Source organism: Protobothrops mucrosquamatus, unplaced genomic scaffold (assembly GCF_001527695.2).
Source record: "Protobothrops mucrosquamatus isolate PMUCROS unplaced genomic scaffold, P.Mucros_1.0 scaffold433, whole genome shotgun sequence".
Taxonomy (NCBI): domain Eukaryota; kingdom Metazoa; phylum Chordata; class Lepidosauria; order Squamata; family Viperidae; genus Protobothrops; species Protobothrops mucrosquamatus.
The window spans coordinates 20,923-47,002 of NW_015386758.1; the positions used below are offsets into that span (position 1 = coordinate 20,923).

At 36.0% G+C, this 26,080-nt stretch overlaps 1 protein-coding gene across 1 annotated transcript in view; it reads left to right on the forward strand.

Moving 5' to 3' along the window:
- Positions 1-26,080, forward strand: part of MUC2 (mucin 2, oligomeric mucus/gel-forming) — a 65,566-nt gene that overhangs the window by 2,439 nt on the left and 37,047 nt on the right. Inside the window, exons 3-25 of the mRNA XM_029284210.1 lie at positions 1,088-1,202; positions 2,011-2,101; positions 2,906-3,015; positions 3,233-3,449; positions 5,475-5,600; positions 6,799-6,916; positions 7,753-7,891; positions 9,981-10,091; positions 13,011-13,080; positions 13,523-13,660; positions 14,457-14,621; positions 15,225-15,319; positions 16,146-16,272; positions 17,027-17,282; positions 18,180-18,226; positions 19,309-19,424; positions 19,957-20,108; positions 20,270-20,408; positions 21,506-21,610; positions 22,182-22,364; positions 23,862-24,104; positions 25,030-25,186; positions 25,901-26,032. Coding sequence (XP_029140043.1) covers positions 1,088-1,202; positions 2,011-2,101; positions 2,906-3,015; positions 3,233-3,449; positions 5,475-5,600; positions 6,799-6,916; positions 7,753-7,891; positions 9,981-10,091; positions 13,011-13,080; positions 13,523-13,660; positions 14,457-14,621; positions 15,225-15,319; positions 16,146-16,272; positions 17,027-17,282; positions 18,180-18,226; positions 19,309-19,424; positions 19,957-20,108; positions 20,270-20,408; positions 21,506-21,610; positions 22,182-22,364; positions 23,862-24,104; positions 25,030-25,186; positions 25,901-26,032 — 3,152 coding nt within the window. The remainder of the gene's footprint in view (positions 1-1,087; positions 1,203-2,010; positions 2,102-2,905; positions 3,016-3,232; positions 3,450-5,474; positions 5,601-6,798; positions 6,917-7,752; positions 7,892-9,980; positions 10,092-13,010; positions 13,081-13,522; positions 13,661-14,456; positions 14,622-15,224; positions 15,320-16,145; positions 16,273-17,026; positions 17,283-18,179; positions 18,227-19,308; positions 19,425-19,956; positions 20,109-20,269; positions 20,409-21,505; positions 21,611-22,181; positions 22,365-23,861; positions 24,105-25,029; positions 25,187-25,900; positions 26,033-26,080) is intronic.

Here is a 26,080-nt window from a genome sequence, read left to right on the forward strand (position 1 = left end):
TTAGTTGTTTTTCTCCCTTAGCATAGGTGAGATAACTGATGGTAGCTTTTTCTTCTGTAATTAGCATTTTACATTCCTGACCAGATTATTGAATTTTAAACCCATGGTAAATGTTGGGTAATTGGCTTAAGAAAACATATTCTTTCTCTTAATGAATGTTAATATTTCTCTTTTCCTGTAATGTGACCTGTTCCATTATTCTAGGGTTGACTAACCTTTTACTTTGCAGCAAATCTCGCAAATGAGTAAAAACCTGCATATAAGATCCTGCTCAGCATAGCACAGGGAAAAAATGAGTCTAAACAATCCCCTTGCTTTTTATATCAGAAAAGGTTAAACGCGCATCATAAGCCTATCTCAGTCTAATACGATTGCTGCAGCCAGTGAAGTTATATTTATTCCGATAAGTTCTGTAGCTTTGCATTCAAGTACTTTCCTCCTGATTTTTTCCTGCTGACTAGCCACATGTATAGGATGCTTCCAACTAATCTGTTGGTAGACTGAATAGAATGGAGTACAATTATTTCAGTGAACAAGGAAATATGTCTTAAAATATGCTAGCGGGAATCATACATAGTGACATTGCAGAAAGTCATTACTGGAATTAGCCTGACTGAAACCAACTAAAATTTGGTGTCTTTTAATATCATATTTATTCCCTGTTACCAGATTTTCAGAGGTTTGTGGAAGAGGCTAGGGAAAACAACCCATTTTTCATTAAAGTGGGGTTCTTTTTCTCATTGCCTACACTTGCCAAATATCTTCTAACTCATGAGAGTTTTACTGAAAAAGAGGACTGCTTCCAGCAAACAGTATATTTGTACTTGTTGGCTTGACTGAGCTATTAAGATTGCACAAATATGGAGCCAAACCCAGGTACAATTTGGAGGGATGGGGTGGGATCAAATCAGGCAACAAACATTACAATTCTGAAAACAATTCTGTTTGGATGTAAAAATAGACCAGAGGTACAATGTACTAATTATACAGAGGTACTAATTATAGAAATATGATCGACTTCTAATGCTTGAGCTCTTCATTGCAATGGACACCAATGCATGTACTATTCTGTCATCCCTCTTTACAGGGTAAAGACTCCATACTATAGTTCTGGTGTCCTGATTGAGAAGAATGATATATATACTAAACTCTATGCAAAAGCGGGCCTAATTCTGATATGGAACCAGGCAGATGCTTTGATGGTATGATGTCAATTTCTGTCTGATATATGAATCACATAGGCAACTGATACTCTGTTTGTGGTTTTCTTTCTAGTACCTATGATAGGTTTTGGAATAATTCTATACCATTGGCTGAATACAACTTAAACCTGCATAGCTTGTAAGGACTTTTTCATACATAGAATTATTCAGGTAAAAGTTTTAGCATTAGAAATATGTCCTGTAATATTGCAAAATATCCTGTTCTGTATCAGAGAATTGCTTTAGGAAATCAGCATTTGACTTATGAGCCCAGAATTTATGTTTCTAAGTGAGAAATTTGTTAAGTGAGTTATCCTAATTTTGTGACTTTTCTTGCCACATTTGTAAAGTGAATCACTACAGTTGTTAAATTAGTAATATGGTTGTTAAGTGAATCTGGCTTCCCCATTGACTTTGCTTGTCAAAACATCTCAAAAGATGATCACACTGCAACCATCATAAATAGTTGTCAAGCATCCGAATGTAAATCACATGACCATGGGGATGTTGCAACGGTCGTAACTGTGAAAAATGGTCATAAGTTATTTTTTTCAGTGCTGTTTTAACTTTGAACAGTCACTAAATGAACTGTTGTAAGTCAGTTACAACTTCTTCTGATCCTGGTTGTCATCCTGGTCTTGAAACAGTGGTAAAGCAGAGGTGCAATGGGTATCATTAATTATACTGTCCCAAGTAGAATTCCAGCATATCTTGTTAAAGGATCTCAGCATGTAAAAGAAGACATATCCTTGAGAAACTGAATCACCACCATCAATCAAAATATCCTGGTTTTATTTCTTCAATGTAGATTGAGCTTGACTCTAAATTCAACAATTTAACTTGTGGCCTTTGTGGAGATTATAATGGACAACAGATCTACAACGAATTTATCTCAGATGGTAAGTAGAGCAACACTACAGATAGCATTCTACTACAAACTGGAGAACATGCTTTAAATGCAGAACTGACAGTCAAACAATAGTTTAAATCACATACGCAACACTTTAATTTTTTCCAGGCAAATTAGTTTGCAAATGAGAATGCACAATGATTTACTGTATATATTCTAAATTTTAACTAAATTATGAGGTCATTAAACTAAGTTAGCAGAACTTGATTTACTATTTAATATAATACTGTCCACTGTATAATTAATTTTTTTTTAATATAGTCAGGGGATATATATTTAGAGCAATATATTTAGAGCAATAGAATTCACTTTACCAACTGTATGTATTACTTCCACTCAACCCAAGTTAAATTCTGAGATTCGTGTATTTTTCCATGAAAATGGAATGAAAAATATTGAAATATTCAAACAAACCTTTAAGTATATGAACATCAACAATTAGAATAAAACTGTAAAAGATTTAAATAGTCCATTCTGGATGAATGTATTGTAGAACAAGAAGCTGTGGTTTGCAAGCAAAGCCAGATATAAGCTGGCTTTGTTTTGTTTCCTAGTTTACTAAAGGATGTTTTGTTTCCTAGTTTACTAAATATATAGTAAAGCATTTTTTTCAGCATTTCTGTTGATCATCTGTCTTCCAGTTCTCAAAGTACATTGTTTGGTATCCGTAACACAACAACGTGCACTCCTCCATATCTAGCTGATTTATCACATATGGATATTTACACTTATCAGGATGCTGAGATAAGCTAAATATGAGATTGTTTAAATACACATTTATTGTTTCTAATAGGATTAAGCTACAACCCAATCACATTTGGAAACCTACAAAAAATCAATAACCCCCCCAAAAAATGTGAAGATCCTGATGAGACAAAGCCTATTGAACTCTGCAACCAGCATGTAAGTTCTCAAACCCTTATGGATTATCAGAAATATGGAGAGGTCAGCCTCTAATTCTGTCTGGTTTTGCTCCGGCAGTTTTTATTGAGAGCAGTGGCCCATGTTTCACAGTCCCAAAACTTGAATGCACAATTTTGGTTTATAGTTTTAATCAATTATTATTATTATTGGAAGGTAATATAAGGGAGACACCTTCTCTGTTTTCTTCTCTTTCAAGCGTGAAGAGTGTAAAACTCTCCTAACTTCGCCAGCATTTGCAGATTGCCAGAATCGCCTGAATCTAGAACTGTATGTTCAAGCCTGCATGCATGACAGATGTGCTTGTAAGCATACCGACGACTCTTTCTGCCTCTGCAGTTCCATCTCTGAGTATTCACGACAGTGTTCCCATGCTGGTGGCAAACCTCAGAACTGGAGGACCCATCAGCTCTGCCGTAAGTAACAAACTGGCTTAGATAATATTGATTGATTGAATGGATTTATAAGGCTGCCTAACTTAAACAGTGTGAGTCTGGCAGCATACAAGAACAAAATGAAGTTGAAAAAATTTAAGCAGGATGCAGGTGTGTATACTAAAACTCTTTTACTTTGCATCAGAATGGTCCTGAAGATCCTCCATCTTTCATCCTGAATATGTTTCTCCTTAATCTCCTCCATCATTGATTATTTATTTTGGGCCATTCCCATGGAGCATCAGTGTCTTGGGAACTAAGCTGACCTACAAAAATGTTAAAACAAAATAAGGAAAATTAAAACCATTTGAAACTCAGGAGAATTCAATCAAATGTGAATTGTCAACTGACTGTAGAAAGTGTTTTTTTTAAAAAATGCAAGGCAGCCACCAGTGGTCTTATATTAACAACATTTAAAAACTTGGAAACTTTCACAAAGAATGCTGATAGACTATTATTTTATCTGTCTGAATTTGGAGTTGGTTATCCATCCATCCATCCATCCATCAATCCCCACCATGGTATTTCTGGGCAAATTATTCAAAGCATGAGAAAAGGAACAAAATAGTAATCAAAGAAAGTAATGGCATGAGAAAGGAAAGGAAAGGAAAGGAAAGGCATACACGTATCTAGTTTATAGCAATGCATGTTGGCTATACCACTAAAGAATTAAATTCTTGCAAAAAAGCATTGCTTCCACCAGACCCATAAAACATTAAATTAGTTATATTTTGTTATATAGAACTTTGTCCTTTTTCTACTTTAAATACAAATTTATCAATTCTCTGTCTTTTTACTACTTTGTCATCTTTTTGTTTTGTATTTTGATCCTCATTCATTTTCTCGATATGATCAAACCACTTTAATGAATTTCTTTCCTACTGGTCACTTAGTTTGTATTCAACCCACATTCATTTGCTTATTCTTTCACTCTTGATTCTGTCTCTTCTTGTTTTACCAGGCATGCTTAAGTCTCATTCCCACTCCAATCAATTTACTTTTATATCTTTCCTTATTTACCCAACAGACTTTCCTATAACTAAATGGGCAGGAGCAGGGTCTTATACGTAGCCCATTTTGCTTCTGTCATTCCTCACAACAGACCAGATATTATCCACCACTTTTCTGCTAGAATTTGCACATTTTATTTTGCTACTTTCCCCATCTTTAGAAAAAAGCTTGCAGAGATACACAAATTCATCACCTTGCCAGAGGGTGGGGTTTTGGTTTTTTGCCATTTATTTATAACTAACAATTGCTTCCTTTATTTTTTTTGTTTTATTGTTATTCATTTATAATATAAAATACAAAAAAATACAAAAGAAAATAGTGGGAAAATAAGGGAGGGAGAAGGGAAGGAAAAATGCAGGGCAAAGGGAAAAAAGAAAGAAAAGACATTGATTTCCAACTCCGTTTGGTGCAGTAGAATAAGACAATAACATCAAACCTCAACTTTTTACTTTTACATGGTAATACAAACTAGCCATTTCTATAACAACAAATCTATCTAATCGGTAAAATCTAAAATCAAAGTTTCATTTTTTTTTCATCTCAAGCACAAATTCCAGAAGCAGTTTCCAAGTAGAAACAAAAGTAATTGTGGTTTTTTTTTTTTTTTTTTTTAAAAATCAAAGCAGTCAATTTAGCCATCTCTGCTAACTCCATCAACTTTTCCAGCCATTCATCCATTGTGGGAATGAAAGTGTCCTTCCATTTTTGTGCATAAAGTAATCTGTTGCTTCCTCGGTTTCTGTGGGAAGAACAACTACCTTGATCATTCATATCTTCATTTTCAAATCCATTCACCTCACTGTAGTCCAAGATTCACTGCAGATCAATTGGATTCACAGTCAATAATATGGTATAATCAACATACAATGATTTTAAAGAGTTGAGTTCCTCATAAATGCAATTCTATTGTGTGCTTTTCCTCATAGTAAATGGATTTTTGTCCATTAAATACAAAGTATGTTTCCTAATCATTGCCCAATTCTTTTATTCTTTTAGCGAAGTCATGTCCCAAAAATATGATTTACCTGGAAAGTGGTTCTCCCTGTATGGACTCCTGTTCGCACCTGGAGATCAGCAAACTATGTGAAGAGCACTACATGGATGGCTGTTTTTGCCCCAAAGGTAACAATTTCAGTGTATAAAGGATTGGATGGGAAATTCAAGTTTAAATCCCTGCTCATTTGAATGGTTGAGGCCAAGCTGATTAGTCCCTTTTCATAGTTATTTATGCTTAGTTTAATAGTAATTGAACTATTAGTGCTCAATGCAATAACAAGCATACCAGTAAGCAGTAGTCTGTAGTTGATTCACTGAGATTTATCTCTGAGAAAAAGGATGTAAAAAAATGTAATTCCCCGTCAAGAAATTTTGAGGTAGCAATATTAGAAATTAATAAAAAACATTTGCCAGCGTTAAGCAGAAGGGATGATCGCCCTTTAAAACAGTGGTTCTCAACCTTTTTAATGCCGCGACCCCCCAACCGGTCGTAAGTCGAGGACTAAACTGGTTGTAAGTTGAGGACTAAACTGGTTGTAAGTCGAGGACTACCCAACCGGTCGTAAGTCGAGGACTTTCCCTGCCCGGGAGCACCGCGCATGTGTGGTTCCGCCCCCTGCGCCGGCCGAGGCGTAGTTGGCAAGCGGCAGAGACGGAGCAGGCCGACCACCAGCTGGCCCAGCTCAAGGGAAGTAAGGCACCCGCCGGAAAAGGGGAAAAAAATGTCGGACAGCCTTGCTTGGCGACCCCCGTGAAATGGTCGATCGACCCCAAATGGGGTCGCGACCCATAGGTTGAGAACTGCTGCTTTAAAAGAAGCATCATTACTGCCATCTATCACAAGTTCAGAAAAGGAACAGGCAAACTTTCTTATTATAACTGAATGCCACATTTTCTTGGGGATAATCAGTCAGATGCCTGATGCAGTGAACTGGACTAGCATCAGAAATGAGAGGGGCTTTTGACCCACCCCTCTTTTCTCTTTGGAACCTCTTTTCTTTTTTCTTTTTCTTTTTCAATTTGTTCTTGAACATGTCCTGAACTGAGTGTTTGCAGAAAATGTCTGAAATTAGGATCTCATGAAATTAGGCTAAGAAGATTCTACAAACATCCTTACAAAGCTTGTTCTCTTCTGCCAAGGATATATCACTCATACTCTGTATTCTTCAACTAAATGTAGTAATTAGCTAGAAAATTGTCCTAGTATAGATAATGTGTACAGTATAGTGCTTAGTATAGATAATTTAATGGAATTTCCAGTTTAGAACTTTAGTAGCAGCTTTAGTTGTCATGCACTATTAATGCTTTTTTTTCACTTTTGCAGGCACAGTATATGATGATGTCACAGGGAATGGTTGTGTGTTAACAAGCCAATGCCACTGTAAACTTCATGGAAAAATATTCTCCCCTGGTCAGAAAATTACCAATGAATGTGAAAAGTGGTAAGAATGCCAACAGCTCATTATTAGCACTTATAGTAATTTTTTAGAGTAATCCATTCATTGTTATGTCAAAATGAGGACAGGGTTTCTATCATGTCAATAACGACAGAGTGATACTATTTAGACACTTTATATTACTAGTACAGAAACACCCTGAGAGTGATGTTTGTTGAAATAATAACAACAACATCAAACAACAAGTAATGGGAATGTCATCAAAATAACTTCCTTGCATTACCAATGACCCCCCCTGCTTTTATTCCAATATCATAGTATTATTTTATATTTAGTAAACATGCCAAGTCAAATTAGGAAATTTTGCATTTGTGTGGTATTGAAAAAGATAAAAAATGCCCAGGATCAGCAAATAACCCAAAGAAAAGTGAATGTATTTGTAGGAGATGACCAGGCTGAGCCCGAGGGAGGAGGGGTCAAATGCATCATTAGTGTTGAGTCCCTTCACCCCACAAGAGATATAAGTCCATTGATTTATATCTACCACCAATTTGCTTTGACTGTTAGTAGTTCAGAATCTTGTAGAGACTGTTAGCATGCAATAACCTGTATTCATTTGAACCACCTTGCTTCCTGATTTATTGCAGCTGACAATATTGCCTCTAAGTAATTTAATTTGTAACTGGAAAGACATCATCCAAGCTTTAATGGCTTATTCAGTCTATTAAAAAAAAAAAGGGGGGGGGAGAAACAGGTTTGGTTATTTTGTAGGGAAAATACAAACAGACATACTTCCAAAAGGCACCTTCAGTGGGATATTCTAAATGCATGTATTTGCAGTGCAAACTCTTAGTTTGTATACTCCGTTTGTCTATTTGCAGCACTTGTCAGTCAGGGAGATGGATATGCCAGGAGTTACCCTGTCCAAGTACATGTGCTTTGGAGGGTGGATCCCACATAACCACTTTTGATGGGAAGAAATATACCTTCCACGGAGACTGCTACTATGTGTTGACCAAGGTATGTGTATGAAATACTGCTCTTTGGAGGTATACCTGGTATTTTGAACATTGCAAATATGCTTGTTTTGATAGCTACGGGAGAAGTGGATGAATTACATCATGGGCTACAGACATCCAAAGGACCTTATAATCATTAAACCTATTTAAATACCACTGAAAAGGTTATGTTAATTATGAATGCTCATTCTGCAGAAATGGCAACCCTCCCAGCCTTTTATCTCAAAAACATAGAACATCTGCAATAAACTTGCTGTGTTTTCTTCAGCTAGAAAAGAAATCTTGGATATCATTAACAGTCACTGCAACGATATTTTAGTACAGAAATAACCAAGTGATTTATAGAATTGGAATAACTGGAATAAAATACAAAACAAACAGAAGCATTTAAAAATTAAATCACGGCTATAAAACAATATAAAGCAATCATCAAAAGATATTTGGCACAACTCCAAAGGCCAACTGAAGAAATCTATAGAATTATTAATGATCATTCAAAATTAACATAACTTTTCAGTGGTATTTAAATGGGTTTAATGATTATAGAATCCTTTGGATGTATATAGCAAATGACGTAATTCATCCACCTCTCCCATAGCTATAAAAACAAATACATTTAGAAAGGGACAGTTTTCTTTTTTTAATGACAAAATACATAGATTTCTAGTCCGTGCCCAATATGTTCCATTTCTGCATTAATATTTTTTTGATCAAGACAAAATTAGGGTTTTAATCGTATTCAAACACAAATGTTCTACATATATTCAGAAATAGCATGTCAGTATGTAGTTTCTCTCAAAGTATGCATTTCCATATTCTATATTTTGATACATCTGGGACCAAGAACTGAACTGAAATATTTAAGAAGTGTGATAGTTGATTGACAACTAATTCTACTTTCCAGAGAAACCCAGGTGATGTGGATCAGGTCTGTTGATCAAAAAGATAAAATTCACTATGCATTTCTAAATTGTGTTATGCCCTGGTTATGATATGGATAGCCAAAGTTCAATGTATTTCCTTTCTTTTCTTGGGATTCATACACAGTCAGTTCACCTATGTATTGGGCAACTCAATATTATTATTAGTTCTGTCTGCTAGAATATCTGCAGAACTATGACTACAGGGATATTCTATGCATTGGCAAGTTTGCTCCATTTGTCACCTTCTTGTTGCACATCTGATACTAGACATTTTTTTTGGACTGGCACTGCAGAATTTTCTCAGCCTCAGAGAATTCAGCACTAGACATTACAGGCAGTCTGACATCTGCTGACTGTACTGTAGGGCTGTGGTGGCGAACCTATGGCACGCGTGCCACAGGTGGCACGCAGAGGCCTCTTTGTGGGCACGCGCACCGTCACCCCAGTCCTAGACCTTCAGCTGGCTTTTATAAAACCTTTTTGCTTTAGGCCTCTGCCACCGTGTGCAAAAAAAAAAGTTTCAATCAATCAATCAATTTCAACTTCTCGTGGGAAAAAAAAAGATTTCACAAAGTTGGAATTGATTGATTTAACTTTTTAGTCCCACCCAGTCTACCATTACCACCGAAGCCACGCCCACACAATGTGCCATGCCCACCCAATTGGCCACACACCTCAATGGGCCACGGCCACCTGGCACCCAATGATACATAAGTGGGTTTTGGGTTGCAGTTTGGGCACTCAGTCTCTAAAAGGTTCGCCATCACTGATGTAGGGCATACCGTCCAGTGCTGTGTAGCTTTGATGACTGCTGCTACTTTAAGGTAGGGAGAAGTACCAACACATAGCACATGTTCCCCATTGGGAAAACAAGTCCTTTATACCACCTTATAAAGTGCAGTGAAATTTTAGGATAAGGCTAAAAAAATTGCTATGAATGGGACATTGAATGTGATTTGGGGCAGCTGGGTCTCCAATAGCAATAGATAGATAATGATGATAGATGATAGATGAGAGAGAGAGAGAGAGAGAGAGAGAGAGAGAGAGAGAGAGAGAGATGATAGCACTTTTTATTTAATAGATAATTTTACTTGTCTTGGAAAACAGTTTAGTATACAGAGGAAATGACTGACCACATTAATTGTATTTGTTCTTCCATATGTGCAGACCACTAAAAATGACACACATGTCCTTTTGGGAGAATTGGGTCCATGCAGTTCTTCAGACAAGCAGACATGCCTAAAGTCAGTAGTGCTACTAACAGACCAGAGGAAGAATGTAAGTTTAATGAAAATGATGATGGTATAATTATTTCATTTGATATCTGTTTCTCATTGTCAGCCTAAAAAAAGCAGATGATGTTATACTTTTATTAGAAATTACAAATAGAAATTGTAATAAGTATTCACATTTATGATTGTTATTGCTGATTATATATAAAAAAGTCGGATAGAGAACAACACCATCAGATGGATATGTAAGTGGCTGACAAATCGTACTCAGCGAGTAGTCCTCAATGGTACTACATCTACATGGAGAGAAGTAAGCAGTGGGGTACCACAAGGCACCGTCTTAGGCCCAGTACTCTTCAATATCTTTATAAATCACTTAAATGAGGGAATTGAAGGGGAACTCATCAAATTTTCAGATGACACCAAACTAACAAGAGTAGCCAACACCCCAGAAGACAAGCTCAGGATCCAAAAAGATCTTGACAAATTTGAACAATGGGCCCTATCCAACAAAATGAGTTTTAATGTGGAGAAAAGCAAACTTTTACATTTAGGCAGGAAAAATCAAAGGTTTAGGTGAGACCTGGCTCAAAAACAGTAACTGCGAGAGGGACCTTGGGAGTCCTAGTGGATGAACACTGGAATACGAGCCATCAGTGTGCAGCAGCAGCCAAAAAAGCTAATACAATCCTGGGTTGTATAAACAGATGCATAGAATCAAGATCATGTGAAGTATTAGTACCACTTTATAAAATCCTAGTAAGACTACATCTGGAATACTGCAACCAGTTTTGATCACCATACTACAAAAAAGATGTTGAGACCTTGGAAAAAGTTCAGAGAAGAGCAACTAAAATGATCAAAGGCCTGGAGACTAAAACATATGAAGAAAGGCTGCAGGACTTGGGTTTGGCTAGTCTAAAGAAAAGAAGAAACAGAGGCGATATGATAGCAATATTCCAGTATTTGAGGGGCTGCCACAAAGATGAGGGGGTCAAATTATTCTTCAAAGCACCAGAGGGCAAGACAAGAAACAATGGTTGGAAACTGACCAGAGAGAGAAGCAACCTGGAATTAAGGAGAAACTTCCTAACAGTGAGGACAATTAACCAGTGGAACAGTTTGCCTCCAGAAATCATGAGCGCTCCATCACTGGAGATTTTTAAGAAGAGACTAGACAGTCAGTTGTCTGAAATGCTATAGGTTCTCCTGCCTGAGCAGGGGGCTGGACTAGAAGACCTCCAAGGTCCCTTCCAGCTCTATTCTATTCTATTCTATTCTATTCTATTCTATTCTATTCTATTCTACTCTACTCTACTCTACTCTACTCTACTCTACTCTACTCTACTCTATTCTAATATCACAATTGTGTTTGGCTTACATTTATTTTGCTGTTATTTACATTGATAATATGCTATGCATTCATAATATGTATTAACATTATAATTGCCCAACAAAATTTTAACATTAAATAGTACACTGAGAATTATTTTCAAAAAAGTATTTTAATTTTATTAATTTATTGCCCACCCATCTTACCACAAGGTAATTCTGGGCAGTTTATAATATTAAAAACAACTTTCTTCTTGATCCATTATATTTTTTTTTATTTCATTGCATGTCTAAGTAATATATACTGTTAACTCTTCAGTGGGGGATGGCAACCAAATTCCTTCTACAGGTTTTGGACTACCGTGTCCTTTTCAATTGGCTGTGCAGTGGATAGCCACTATTGGGAGTTCATAAATGTTGGTAAAAGGTAATCTAGAGCATTACAAGTTCCCCTTTCTTGCCCTAGACAGGGTTTCCTGATCTTTGCAACTTTCAGAGGCATGGACTTCAACTCCCAGAATTCTTAGCAACAACTATTTAGCTGGGGAAATCTGGGTACTGAAGGTGACACTTCAGGAATTTGCTATGGTTGGAAAACCTTTCCCTGGAGGAAGCCTGTAAAAAACACAAAACATTCTGGCCAGCCAGGAAAAGAAATTGCACAGAACATGTTTTATTGCTCCTTCACTGAAAACACAGAAGAAGAAGGCATAAATATAGCTGCCAATTGTCAAAATGAAATATAGTGATCCAAATCAATTTATTTAAATGTGAGATTTTACCTGTTTTCTTTCACAAGTTAATTGGATATGGCATAAAGAAACTGACAATAATGTGTGATGTTATTGATAAAATATAGAGCTTTTGATGTCATTCTAATATAATAAAACTCTCTTTTTACCTTCCTGTAATTCATTAATTTGGTATAGAATTGGGGCGACTGGATTGAGCTGAGTGTTGTAATTCGTTAATTTGGGATAGAATTGGGGCAACTGGATTGAGCTGAGTGTTTACTGGCCGGATGCCCTTCCTGATGCCTACATGGAGTTCACAGCAGATATTTTTCTTTGTGCTCTAGGAGAATAAAAACTGCTGCTACCTAGGATTGAACTCTCAACCTTTTTAGTGGGAAGCAAGCAGTTTCACCACTAGGCCACCATGCCATTCATTTACTACTAAGCCAACACCACTTATGTCATTCTAATATAACAAGTCTAGAAATTTGAATGTAAATTGGCATATAACCAACCAGAACTATCAGCTCTCAGACAAATTCTGCTTTACTGTATATCATTCACGTACTTTAAAAATATGCTACTTTTGCCTCAGAGACTGAACTTGCAAAAATTGCCTTCTGATCTAAGAATGAATATATTTGCTCAGGGTCAGGTGTTCTGTTGCTCAGGTCTTACAATGCTGATTAAACTATTTCTCAAGTTCTTCTAATCCATTGGATTGGATATCTGTAATCTATCTGAAGAATGCTATTGTTCCATTTCTATGGTTCTAAATACAGAAGAATGATTTCCCTTCAACACTACACAGATTATCCATGTTAATTTAAGATCATGTTCAGTTTTAAGGATCTTACAAAGTTGTACTGACATAACCAGCTGCATTTTCTCTCACACAGGTTGTAGTTTTCAAATCAGATGGTACTATATTACAGAATGAAATGGAGATTCATTTGCCATACAGAACAGGTAAAGAAGGGAGCCATTGATTCTACATACCCCAGCATTGCCTAGATTAGTCTAGACATCATTCTGTTTGGGCCTTAAGATATTAAACAAGTTAAGAACAAAATGATCACTAACACATGGGATACCATCAAATAGAATGCAATAAAAAAGACATTGAAAAGGGAGGTTGAGATGTATTTCCTGATAAATTCAGTAGGTACTTATCCTTGAGAGTAACGTGCTTAATAATGACTTATAATTCAAGATTCTTTCATTTTTCATTACATTTTCCCATCTACTTCCCCATAAGAAATAACATCAATATACTAGTTAACTATTCTTACTCTGCTGGAGAAAGACACTTAAGTTGACTATTATTATTTTTTCTCCTTCACATTAAAGATAGAGGACCAATTGAATATAATTGACAGAAGATGGTTAGACTTTCCCTTTGTTTTTCCAGGTAGTTTCTCAGTTTACCAGCCATCATCGTTCTATACTATTGTGCACACAATATATGGGCTAAAGCTGCAGATCCAGCTGTCTCCAGTGATGCAACTGTTTCTCATTGTGGAGGAGTCCATCAAGGGAACTATCCATGGCAAGTCGAACTTTTATCTACCATTAGAATAAATGTAAAGATCATGAATGAATTTCTTCTATCCAACTTTTGAATAGTAAAGTGGAATATCAGCCAAGCTATTAAATTATTTTGAGACTTTTCCACCTTACAATGCGTATCCCAATCTTTAGGATTTTTTGTTATTAAGTATGTCGTTCAGTTTGATGTTTAATTTCTCTTTATCTGAAAAAAAAAAAATCTCACAATAATCTGTTTCCATATATAAACGAAGCTACTTTGGAATTTGTGATAGTGGCAAATATCTGTAGCTTGGGTGTAGGATGAGAGTGGAGATTCGTTCTCCGAGCTTGTGGGTTGGTTTCTGAACATTTCATTAACAAATTTGGTAACATTTGAAGATGTTACTGAGTTGGTTCAGAAACCAACCCACAAGGTCAGAGGACAAACCTCCACCCTCATCCTACTTTGGAATTTTAATAGTGCTGATTCGAAATGCTAACATTAAGAGGCCTAAAAAATTCCATGTTAGATACATTTTTCTCTGCCACCCTGACTCTCCTATTCCTTTATTTATAATTCTGACTAAAAAGGGTCACTTCAGAAGATAACATTCTTGATATAATACAATCAGGAGCACTGACATAAGTAAGAATTGATGTAAAGCAAATCAAAATGTTAATATTACCTAATGATGTTCATGTTGGTTTGGAATTACTGTTTGATGTAATGGGAACCTAATAATTAGAAGACCTTATAAGAACAACAAGTTTCAGTCAAGTAAAGCACATTTAGTTGCTACTGTTTTTATCAACAGGACTTTGTGGAGATTACAATGGAATAGAAGGTGATGATTTCAAAACATCAGGTGGAGTGGTTGAAGCAACAGGAGCTTCCTTTGCCAACTCCTGGAAAGCACAGGCTAGCTGTAGTGATATGGAAGATAAGCTGGAACACCCTTGCTCTCTGAGTCTTGAGAATGGTAAGTAATGAGTGGCTTTTACCGATACATTCCCAAATCCACTAGCATCAAGATAGTTAATTGCTATCTCCAAGTCTGGTCCTAAATTGCAAGTGGTAGTCCTGCATGTATTGCATATATCTGTGCTAACCCAAAGGCTTTCAATTGAATATTAGCAGCAGCTTTCAATCTCTCTTTTTAGAAGACTCAGGAAAAAAAAATCATGCTGCTGAAAATAGAGAAAATTTCCATTTTGCCAATTACTGTTATGAAAATGGATGCCAGCTTGGCTTAATGCTTCTTAGAGAATATGCTTTTCTTCTGACGATGGTTTCTACTTCCAAACAATTAAAGACTAGGAGATAAGCCTACAGAGGCGGTTTAGTCCTCTGATGATCTGCTATCCAGCAATATCCATTGTTTTATGCATTCCATTGCATAGAGTTGCACAGTTGCTTCAATATAGGAGCTATGTAAGTAATGCTTAAGGTGCCTAGTTTGCTTTGCTTTACTGTGTGGTGATCAAAACAATCTGAACACTAGAATGCTGCCATCAACATCACATGAGAAATAGAAAAGCATTAAATAGCTGGTAACCAAGTGTCATCGCTCTCTCTGGTACAGAAAAATACGCTGAATTCTGGTGCTCTTTATTGAAAAGTGAAACAAGTTCCTTTGCCAGATGTCATTCAGTGATTGATCCAACAGATTATTATAAGGTATGAATTTTGACATCTTGCTGATTATCCAATATTTTAGAATTAATTTAAACCACCTAAAACCTGAGGCTTTTTAGGTGGTTCACTAAGCATTTTTGTTTTGAGATCTTGGCTTCGGGCATACTCAAATGGCAATGGGTTTGTTTTTAGTGCTTATGCATGAATTTGAGCTCCAATATAGCACTGCAGTCTATTTCTAATCTTTAGCCATGGCAGTAGCTTTCCTTTTGGTGGGTTGCCCCGGGAGCTGCAACACAGTCTATTTTCAGCTTTTAAAAACACACTTTAAAAAATGGGAGTAATACATTCCAGTATTTGAAAGAAAATGGGCAGAACTACTTTGGTAGAGCTTAGATTTTGAAAGAAGGGGAAAAGGAATAATTCATGTAGGCCAGACCTCTCTTATGTAAACTCTCTAGATCAGTGTTTCTCAGTCTTAGCACCTTTACAATTGGTGTATTTCAGCTCCTAGGAATCTGGAAGTTGACATCTACCAATCTTAAAGCTACCAAGGTTAAGAAACATCGTTCTAGTTGTGCCTTTAGTTAGGCATTTTGGGAGCTGGAGTCTGAGTTCAGATGGAGGGCAACAGAGTGAGTGGGAAAACAGGTCAATCCTAATATGAGTTTCTCACTCTGTATTATTCTTTCATCACAATTTGTACCATTCCTAATGTGAGTCTCTTATTGTGTCACTGCACTTCCACTGCAGTTGTGGGAATAGAGTGCTACATTCTACCCATAGCTATTCTCAAGTGCCAGTTCTTCATCCATTAACTCTTCTCATTAACCAAGGCTGACTATCACCTGATTACTATTTGTTTCAGCGTTGCAAGTATGATACCTGCAATTGTAACTCCAATGAAGAATGTTTGTGTGCTGCCCTGTCATCTTATGCAAGAGCCTGTGCTTTCAAAGGAGTCATGTTGTGGGGTTGGAGAAATGTAATCTGCAGTAAGTAACTCCAATTTCATTCTGACTGTGAATGACAAACATGTTTGGGGTTTTTTCTTAATCCCTTGATACCAGCATCAGTCTTGTGTTGTTGTTTTTTTTATCAAAACAGGGCAGCCCTGGGTTAACCATTAAGTGAAATAAGCATGTGCTTAGGGCTCCAAGGGAAGCCCACATAATTTCTTCCCCTAGGTATCACGCCTTTAACTCTTCCATTGCCATACTTGATTTTAATTTTCAGCATTTATTGAATCTTAATGATTTGTTTGGTTAAGCAATGGAAAGGGCAAGGGGCAACACTGTGGGACTGTGTTTAGGGTGTCAGTTGGCCTTAATCTAGTCCTGAAATATGGTATATCTGGATAAATTGGATTTGAGGGGAAAAATACTAAGATATACTATTTGTAGCAACAGGGAAGTTCATGGGATTATGCCTAACACATTCAGAAGAACTGGACCATAAAGCTTTAGATCACAGAATCCATTTTTAAACATTCCCTGTCTTTATATGTTCATGTAATGCTTTTATTTGTAGTATTTTATTTATCTATTTATCTATTTATTTATTCAATTTCTATAGCTGCCTTACTCTACCAAGTGATTCTGAATGGCTTACAATAACGATGCAATTAGCCTTAACTGTTGCTTCAGAAACACTGGTAGATGGAAAACTAGCCTAAAAGAATGCAGAAGCCATATCCGATGGACCTTGGATACTTATTTATGAATGTATTGTTTTCTCCCTTAAATTTAGACAAAGAAGTAAATTCTTGCCCAGCCAACCAGGTTTTCCGCTACAATCTAACCATGTGCCAACAGTCCTGCCGTTCTCTTTCTGAGGGAAATAAGTACTGCTTGGAAGGTTTCACTCCAGTTGATGGCTGTGGCTGCCCTGACAATAGCTACGTGAATGAGAAAGGCATCTGCGTGCCTATGGCTCTCTGCTCCTGTTATTATAAAGGCTTATATGTGCAACCTGGAGATAGTATCATGAAGGACGACAAGCGCTGGTACGTTGTGAAGACTGATTCCTCTGTTCCAGTTTGATGAGAAGATGGGCATTCAGCACAAGAGAACTTTAAGTTGCTGAATTACATTTGCAGATTAAACCTGGATGGAGAATTCAGCAGCATATTCCAGGGAACTGAATCAATCATTTGGTACAGTTCAGTAAGATGTTCTTTCTTCAAATCGTCAAAAGATAGAACTAATTACTGTATATAATACATGCTGAGAATCACTACACTTTGCAGTGCTTTAGAAATCCTTCATTAAGGACAGTGATGAAACACATATATATTGAGAGTGCAACCTTATATATATATATGAAATGTCCATTTAAAAGTATGTCCTTTACTATAGTATTTCAGTGGAATATGCTTCTAGAGAAGAGGAGATAGAATTCAAGGTTCAGAATGCTTGAATTCTTGAGATAACTTTAAAGGGTAGCACCATAGGTACAGTACTCATTATATTAATTAATATAATTAGTTATGGCACCTAGTGTGTTGATAACCACTGGAACCACAATGATTGATTTATGCCATAATTAATATTAATTAATTAATTAATTAATTAATTAATTAATTTATCCACCATTTATTTTGAATGGTTGATCTGTTAAAATGAAGGAATGTTGGCAGGAATGTTGCGCATTTAAAACATTTAGGATACATTATCATAAATATATGAAAGCATGTGGCGGTCCTTATCAAATCACTGACACTTGTAGTTTGGCTGCTTGTATTGTGTATTAGTAGTATACCATTCAGGGATTCAAGAAATCATAGTAATAAAATACACTTTCATTAAAAGTATATGAATTGGAATTCATTTGCTGCAAAATTCTTATTGCTACTGTTTTTATAATTTTATTTATTTACCTATTTTTTTTTTGCTATTCCTAGTGTTTGCAAAAATGGAGGATTTCAGTGTGTAATAGTGGATAAACGCCCTCATGGTAGGTATCAACCTTCATATTTTAATAATACATACATTTTCTCAATTTGAGTTATGTGTTAAATTACTCATTGTTTTGGAAATTTTCTTTTGACATGGCTTTACCATAAAGCCACTTCCTCCTAAACATATTAGCTTTATTGTGATTATGATTATGATTATTATCTATTCACAATCATATGAAGTCACAGCTTTCAGTTCTTTAGCTGGTGTTGGCCTTCATACACTTTAGGTTCTTCCCAAGAACAGAGGATGCTGTGATGTATTGGGATAATATATGTGTGGATCCAAGCAATATGGTCTTTTGTAATTGACAGAAGGAAATTTTATCAATGCACAGGTTTTTTTAGTTGCCATCCAAGATGTTTTGGTATGGCACCTAGTGTGTTGATAACCATTGGAACCACAATGACTGATTTATGCCATAATCTTTCAATTTTGAATGTCAGATCTTAATACTTTGTGATCTTCTCCAATACTTTGTCTTCTATTCTACTATCCCTCTGGTATTGCCACATCAATTGTCCACACTTTCTTCTTTTCAACCATAGTTATACCTGGTGTGTTATGAGCCAAGACTCTATTGGTCTGTATTAGTATAATAATAAAGATTTCCATCTGTAAGTCTGAAACATACTTTCTTCAAAGGGACATAGAGCATTTCCAAATGAATTGAATAATCTGCTCTCAGAATGATTTGTCTACTATCTGTTCCGACAATACCCAAGTTATCTAACTAGATTATAGCTTTCCCTATAAAGGAGGGAAAAAAATTCCTGCGAGTTCTGCACTACCATCATTATTCTAATGTTCCAAACTGGAGTCAGGCTCCTTCAATTCATGGTGTTGGTTTGTTTCCTATGGGATAGTTTATTCAGGCATCACAGGGCAATTTTATCTTAAAGTGATACAAGAATTTTGATAAGAGCATTTTCTATGTATATGGCATTCAATTTGCAATGTGATACATTAAAGAAGCAAACCATTCTGGATTCCTTAGGGTTTTTGTTTTTTTTTTGAGTTTTCATTTATCTATTACTATGAAACTAAATTCAAGAGATTTTTTTTCAATGTTCTTTATTTCCTTTGCAGAATGTTCATCCAATAAGACATATTTTGATTGCACCAACTTTGAATCTTGGTCTTCCCAAACTCCAATACAACTTAGCTGTCAAACACTGGGTACCGATCACGTATGTCTTTCTTCTGTTCTGGCTTTTTTAACGCCTGTATTCAAAAAGTGATGTAATTTTGATAGTGATTTATGCTAGGAAGTCATTATCTTTAGTGAATTCCACTGAGAGAATACTGAGATGAACCAAGCCACTGCTTAAAGTGCCAACATAGCATTCTGATTGTTAACATTTTGATACAAGAAGTAAAGTCACTGGCCATTTCATATTTAAAAGCATCCTACCAAACATATACTGTATAGAATTCTTCCATTTTCTTTTGCATGGGGATGAATATGTCCCTGTAGAAATGGGAAAGCAATTTCTTCCCAAGCATATTTCAAATATTTGACAGATTCTGAGACACAACTCCAAATCTAATCTTAGCCCATACTGATTCCATGTTGGCGGTGCACTTTAAATAATGCACTTGTGTGTGATTTGTCTTTCCAAAAATATATGAACAAAAACAAGGCACGCAAATTTTAATTGGCTAGATCACATTAAGGATGTTATTGAATAGTCATGTGGGTATTATCCTTGTTTCCCATAGTTCCAGACCGAATGTATCTCAGGATGTTTTTGCCCTGAGGGCTTGATTGATGACGGCCAAGGGGGATGTGTAGTAGAAGATGACTGCCCATGTATTCATAACCAGGTGTATTATCCCAATGGAGAAAAAATAAACGTTGACTGCAACACATGGTAGGATATGCTATGTACAAAGTAGAAATAGAAGATGATAATCATTTCTTATTACACAAAGCACATATTTTGCTTTGCACTTTTAAAGCATTACATTGATACTCAGCTCTGATCTTAGAATCTCTCTCCCTTCCTCCCTCTCTCTATTTAATACTCTCTAGTACCTGCCAAAAAGGAAACTGGAGATGCACCAACATAGTGTGTCATGGGACATGTACCATTTATGGCAGTGGCCATTACATCACCTTTGATGGAAAATTCTATGACTTTGTTGGTCACTGCGAATACGTGGCTTCTCAGGTAATATTCAGTTACTACTACCAAGTTTTCCAGTCATCCAAATTATACAGTATTTGACTGTCAATTTTATTCCACGAACATCCATCAGAATTTCATTCCATGGAATCTTCTTACCCAGCAGGCAACTAAGTCATTGCTTAAGATGATGTCTTTTTTTTTTTGCACATAATTATTTTACCAAACTTCAAAAAGTCTGGCTTGTATTGAACGCCATGAAATTGGATTAAAATATTAACAATTTAGCAACTCTTTGGATGATTTTGAAATTTATTTCCTTCAGTGTTGACGATATCTTTACTGGTAACAGGCACCCTTCCTCAATGCACTTGCAAAAGAAAAGGGACTTTGCCAACCTCACTTTTTAAAACAGAAATTCCTAATGGGTAAGATAGGCTGGCTTAATTCGTCTAGTCCTGCCAAATCCTGATCCTAACAGGGTAACTTCTTTAATGTTATGTCCACTTGACTTCCTGATAGGAATGTCATTACATTTAAATGAAACTAAATTGCAATTAAAATAATTTGACTCAAATCTATTCAGTTGTTTCAACTGAATCACAAAATATTTTGGACAATTGGCACTGTAGTCTTGGTGTTCTAAAAGATGGACTAGTTCCATTGCAATGAATGTTTGGGGTTTTATTTTACAACCTTCATGTTTATTGATTTTATCCTCTGACAATTTCAAATGTTATGTCAACAATAAAGTGTTTTCTGAGTTACAATTCCTTGTTATGAACCTTATTTGAATGGTTCATCAATTACCTTGCCTCATTCATGCCCATGACTATGACCACATTATGACATTATATTATGACCTTGGTCTAGATCATATTAAGGTGCATTCAATAATTTTCAGCAAAACATGCTACTTTTAAAAACTAGCTCATTAAATTTTGGAGGTGTGTGTGTGTGTGTGTGTGTGTGTGTGTGTGTGTGTGAGGGAGTTGGTTAGTAAGTGGTCTGAGGCATGAATGTTCTCATAAACATAAAGGAATGATTAACACTGCCCAGAGTGGGTCCGTGGGAGAAATGTGAAACATTATTTTCTTTTATTTCACTTAATCTTGATAATCTTTCTTTTCTATGTCCACTAGGATTACTGTGGCAACCAGCAAGGAAAGTTTAGTGTGATCACAGAGAATGTTCTCTGTGGAACGACAGGCGTTACCTGCACCAAGGCCATTAAATTGTTTCTAGGGGTATGTATCGAGCACAGAAAAAAATATGCCTGAGAAGGATTGGTTGAAAGCCATCTTTCCTATCCAAAGAAATCAAAAGAATGCTTTGAAGTCTTGAACAAATTGGACTCAATTGTATTTTTTTCAAGACTGACATTATGTAACGTGCCACATAATTTAAATCTGCTAAATTGACCACTCAGTTGAAAGTTGAGGATTGATCATGTTATGTTATTAATTAAAAAACAACAACAAAGCATTACAACAAATTCAGATCTAAGTTTTTTATTCCGCTATTATTATTTTTATAATCAATAAGCTTTTGTCTAATATAGCACATTTGTTCCGATATAGGAAGGATTATTCTGATGACTGCTTTTTAGAGAATGGTCCTCTCTTTTTGATTCTACCTCACCCATGGGCTGAAAAGGATTGCATTCCCAAAAGCATAAACCTAAAAAAAAAACCATATTAAATGTGTTAATCCACCGTGTTAATCCACTGTTTGTTGTGTGTACTAAGTAGAAGGGACTGTTTAAAATTACAGCTACTCTTTTCATCACATAACCTCCATTGTATTTCTGCCTTTTAGACCACAGAGCTAAAGCTGCAAGAAAAACACATTGAAAAAATTGAGTGGACTAACAACAGCTCTGTAACATATTGGATTCATGGAACAGTTGGGCTGTATATGGTAATTGAAGCCAGCAATGGAATGATGGTCATCTGGGATAAGAAGACAACAATTTTCATCAAGCTGTTGCCCTATCATAAAGTCAGTGCTTCTAGAACACTTTCCACATAACATTTTTAATGTTACTAATGGATGAATATATTAAAAATATTTTCTAATAGCGTTTATGTCTTAATACATACTATCTATCTCTATGTATATTATGACTTTGCAATGGATGCCACCATTATTTCATGATAAATGTTGATTAATACAACATGCACATCAAGTTATTGAACCCATCAGAGAGAACTTGTTGAATAATGTTTAGATAGGATTTCAATATATAGAATAAATGGGAGGAGTGAACAAATATTTTCCTGGAGAGGAAAATATTAGCTAAGCAAACCTTGGGAAAATAGAACAAAACTTTTAATGCATCCAGCCCAAGGCAAACATCTAAAATGCTTAATGCAGTTTTACTTAATGATTTTCATTTAAACTCTTTTCCCATGCTAGTGATACATACGTGCTTGTAATTATTTTAGTGTGTGGTGTGAAGATATTGCTGTTTACTTGGTAATTATTATTTTAAATAACTATAACGTGGAATACAATGAATTTTCTAAATTGAATCTAGTTTAATTTCAAAAATAAACAAACCAATTCTTTCCCTCTTCACACACTTATGTTTGCTTTCTTTTTGTATATGGAAAGTTACAGTAGGTATACAAAACTCAGTCATTTGGAAAAATGTATGCAAAGGAAGGAGAAGACTGTGTCCCAGTTTCCTTAAATATTCCTTAAATATTAGCTTTGTTCTTTTATTCTGGAACTCTAGACCCAATACAGGTAATTCTAGACCAGGGGTAGGCAACCTTGGCTCTTTTATGACTCGTGGACTTCACCTCCCAGAATTCCTAGGAATTCTGGGAGTTGAAGTCCACGAGTCATAAAAGAGCCAAGGTTGCCTACCCCTGGTCTAGACTTAGGATCACAACTGAGCCCAAAATTTCCTCTGCTAAGCAAGACAGTTGTTAAATGATTTTTGCCCGACTTTACAATCTTTCTTGCCACAGTTTTTAAGCAAATCACTGTAATTGTTAAGATAGTAACATGGTTATAAAGTGAACCTGACTTCCCAATTTGCTTGTCAGAAGGTCGCCAAAGGTACCATAACCCTGGGACACTGCGACCATCATAAATACGTGCCAGCTGCCAAATGTCCAAATTTTGATCACATGACCATGAGGAAATGCTGCAACCATTGAAAATGTGAAAAACAGTCACGTCACTTTTTTCAGTGCTGTGGAGACTTTGAACAGCCACTAAATCAGGGGTCTTCAAACCTGGCAACTTTAAGACTTGTAGACTTCAACTCCCAGAAATCCTCAGCCAGTCAGGGCTGGCTGAGGAATTCTGGGAATTGAAGTCCACAAGTCTTAAAGTTGCCAAGTTTGAAGACCCCTGCACTAAATGAATGGCTGTAAGTCAAGTATTACCTATATTTTCATAACTGGTAATGGTAGAAATATGAACTAGGTCAGTAAATTATTCAAATTTCTTTTAGCTTTGATGGAGTGCTTTTCTTACTTGTAGGGGAAAGTCTGTGGTTTGTGTGGTAACTTTGATGGCAAAGCCGGCAATGACTTTACAACAAGGAGTATGGCTCAAGACACGGTCAGTGCCTTGACATTTGGAAATTCTTGGAAAAAGGATCCAGCTTGTCCTGATGTAGGGGGAGTCATTGAGCCCTGTGATGTAAAGCCTCATCGGAAAACTTGGGCAGAGAAAGAGTGCAGCCTCATCAAAAGTGAAGTTTTTAAAAAATGTCATCACAAGGTTAGTAGTTTTGGTTTGGTTTGGTTTTGAGTTATTATGGCATTGGTTTTCAACCTTGGCAACTTTAAGATGTGTGGACTTCAACTCCCAGAATCCCCAGAACGCTAACCAAGGAATTCTGGGTATTGAAGTCCACACATTGTAAAATTGCCAATGTTGAAAAACATTGTATTAAGGAATGCTTTGAGGCAGTGGTCTTTAAAAGAAAATACACCACTGTCATAGGGGAGCCTCAGACTTTGACCATAGGTGTTGCTGTATGTCTGAACAATAGCTGCTGTATATCAATTTTGGAAACGTTGGTTTCTGAATCTTTTCCTTCATGCTTCCACATTAATTTGCAATATTTTTTTTTAAAAAAAAGTCATTTAAATGCATATTTAAGTGTGTATCTGAACATTTCCACAAAATACAAATTTAGAGATGTAATGACACTCCAGATATATATTTTCTAATATATTGTCATTTTAAACATTCATTTTTAATTGCATTACGGTAACCATTATTGAACTATGATATTTAAGGAAAGGAAAATTATGATGCTTAGTTTTATTCCAGTCTATTAGTGCAGGAATTATGGATCAAGTAATTCTATATTAGGTGCCACATAGACTGCTTTGCTTAAATACATCTAATCCAGAATGCAGTGTTTAGCTATATAAGACAAGCAAACTTTAGTAAATACAGTTTACTTGCCCTAAGAATGGAGAGAAATGTTCGGCAAAATTAAACTTTGAAGGCTCTGAAGCACCTTGGTGCTTCCAACGTGAACAGGATGGGACCCCATTCATCCACTGCATGTGGACTTCTCTTGGATAACTGAATGATCATTTTGCTTAGTCAGTTTGCTGAACTCTTCTGGTGTTGAGAGGAAGATGCAGTCATACAAGCAAACAAATTCTGTGGTTCTGCAATTTTTCAATAGGTGGATCCACAGCCATACTATGAAGCCTGTGTACACGATGCCTGTTCCTGTGATACCGGGGGGGACTGTGAATGCTTCTGTACTGCAGTTGCTGCATATGCACATGAATGCATCAAAGTTGAAGCATGCATCCACTGGAGAACTCCAGATATATGCCGTAAGCATTCCAGATAAACATTTGAAGTTCCAGGATAAGCATACAATATCCAGATATCCCAAAAGATGATGAGCTAGAAACATTAGACTATAATCTTTCATAGGTCTAGTTAATTCTAACTTTGATAAGGCTTATTCTTTGAGACATTTTATGCTAGAACACTTTAGCTTTATGATAAGGAATCATAAAGCCAGATACCACCAAATGTTAAACATGGTTTGGATAAACATATATATTTATCATCTGACAAAAAATAATAAATAATAACAATCATATAAAATTAAATAATAATAAAACAATTAATTAAAAAGAAAACAAAAGCAAACAAACAAAACCTCAAAAGGCAGATTTGATAGACCACTGGACTATTTTCTGCTATTAGTTTTCCGTGTTTCTATGTTACAGACCACTCAATTTAGATTAAAAAAATTGATGCATGGAACTATATCTGCATAATCGCCTTTAAAGCCACAATTCTGCTTCCAGAATTTATAAATTTCCTGTACTTTTTATTAGATATTCCCCAAAGAACATAGCATCAAAGATAGGCAATATAGGATACCTATATAGGATACCTTAGCTAAATATCTATAGGATACCACCTGTCACATTATTCATTAGTTCCACAAGATGTCACATAGAGACATCTTACATAGGAATTGGAACAAAATATTTTTTCTGTTTCTTTTCTAATGAGTAACTTTCTTTTTAAAGCAATCTTTTGTGAATACTACAATCCTAGTGAAGATTCATGTGAGTGGCATTATGAGGCTTGTGGACGTGAGTTTTTAACTTGCAAGATCCTCAATCAAGGCAACACCAACTTTTCAGTCCCATTCTTAGAAGGTAAATTTGTGGTGTTAATTTGTGGTGATTTTGTTCTTCAAGGATTAT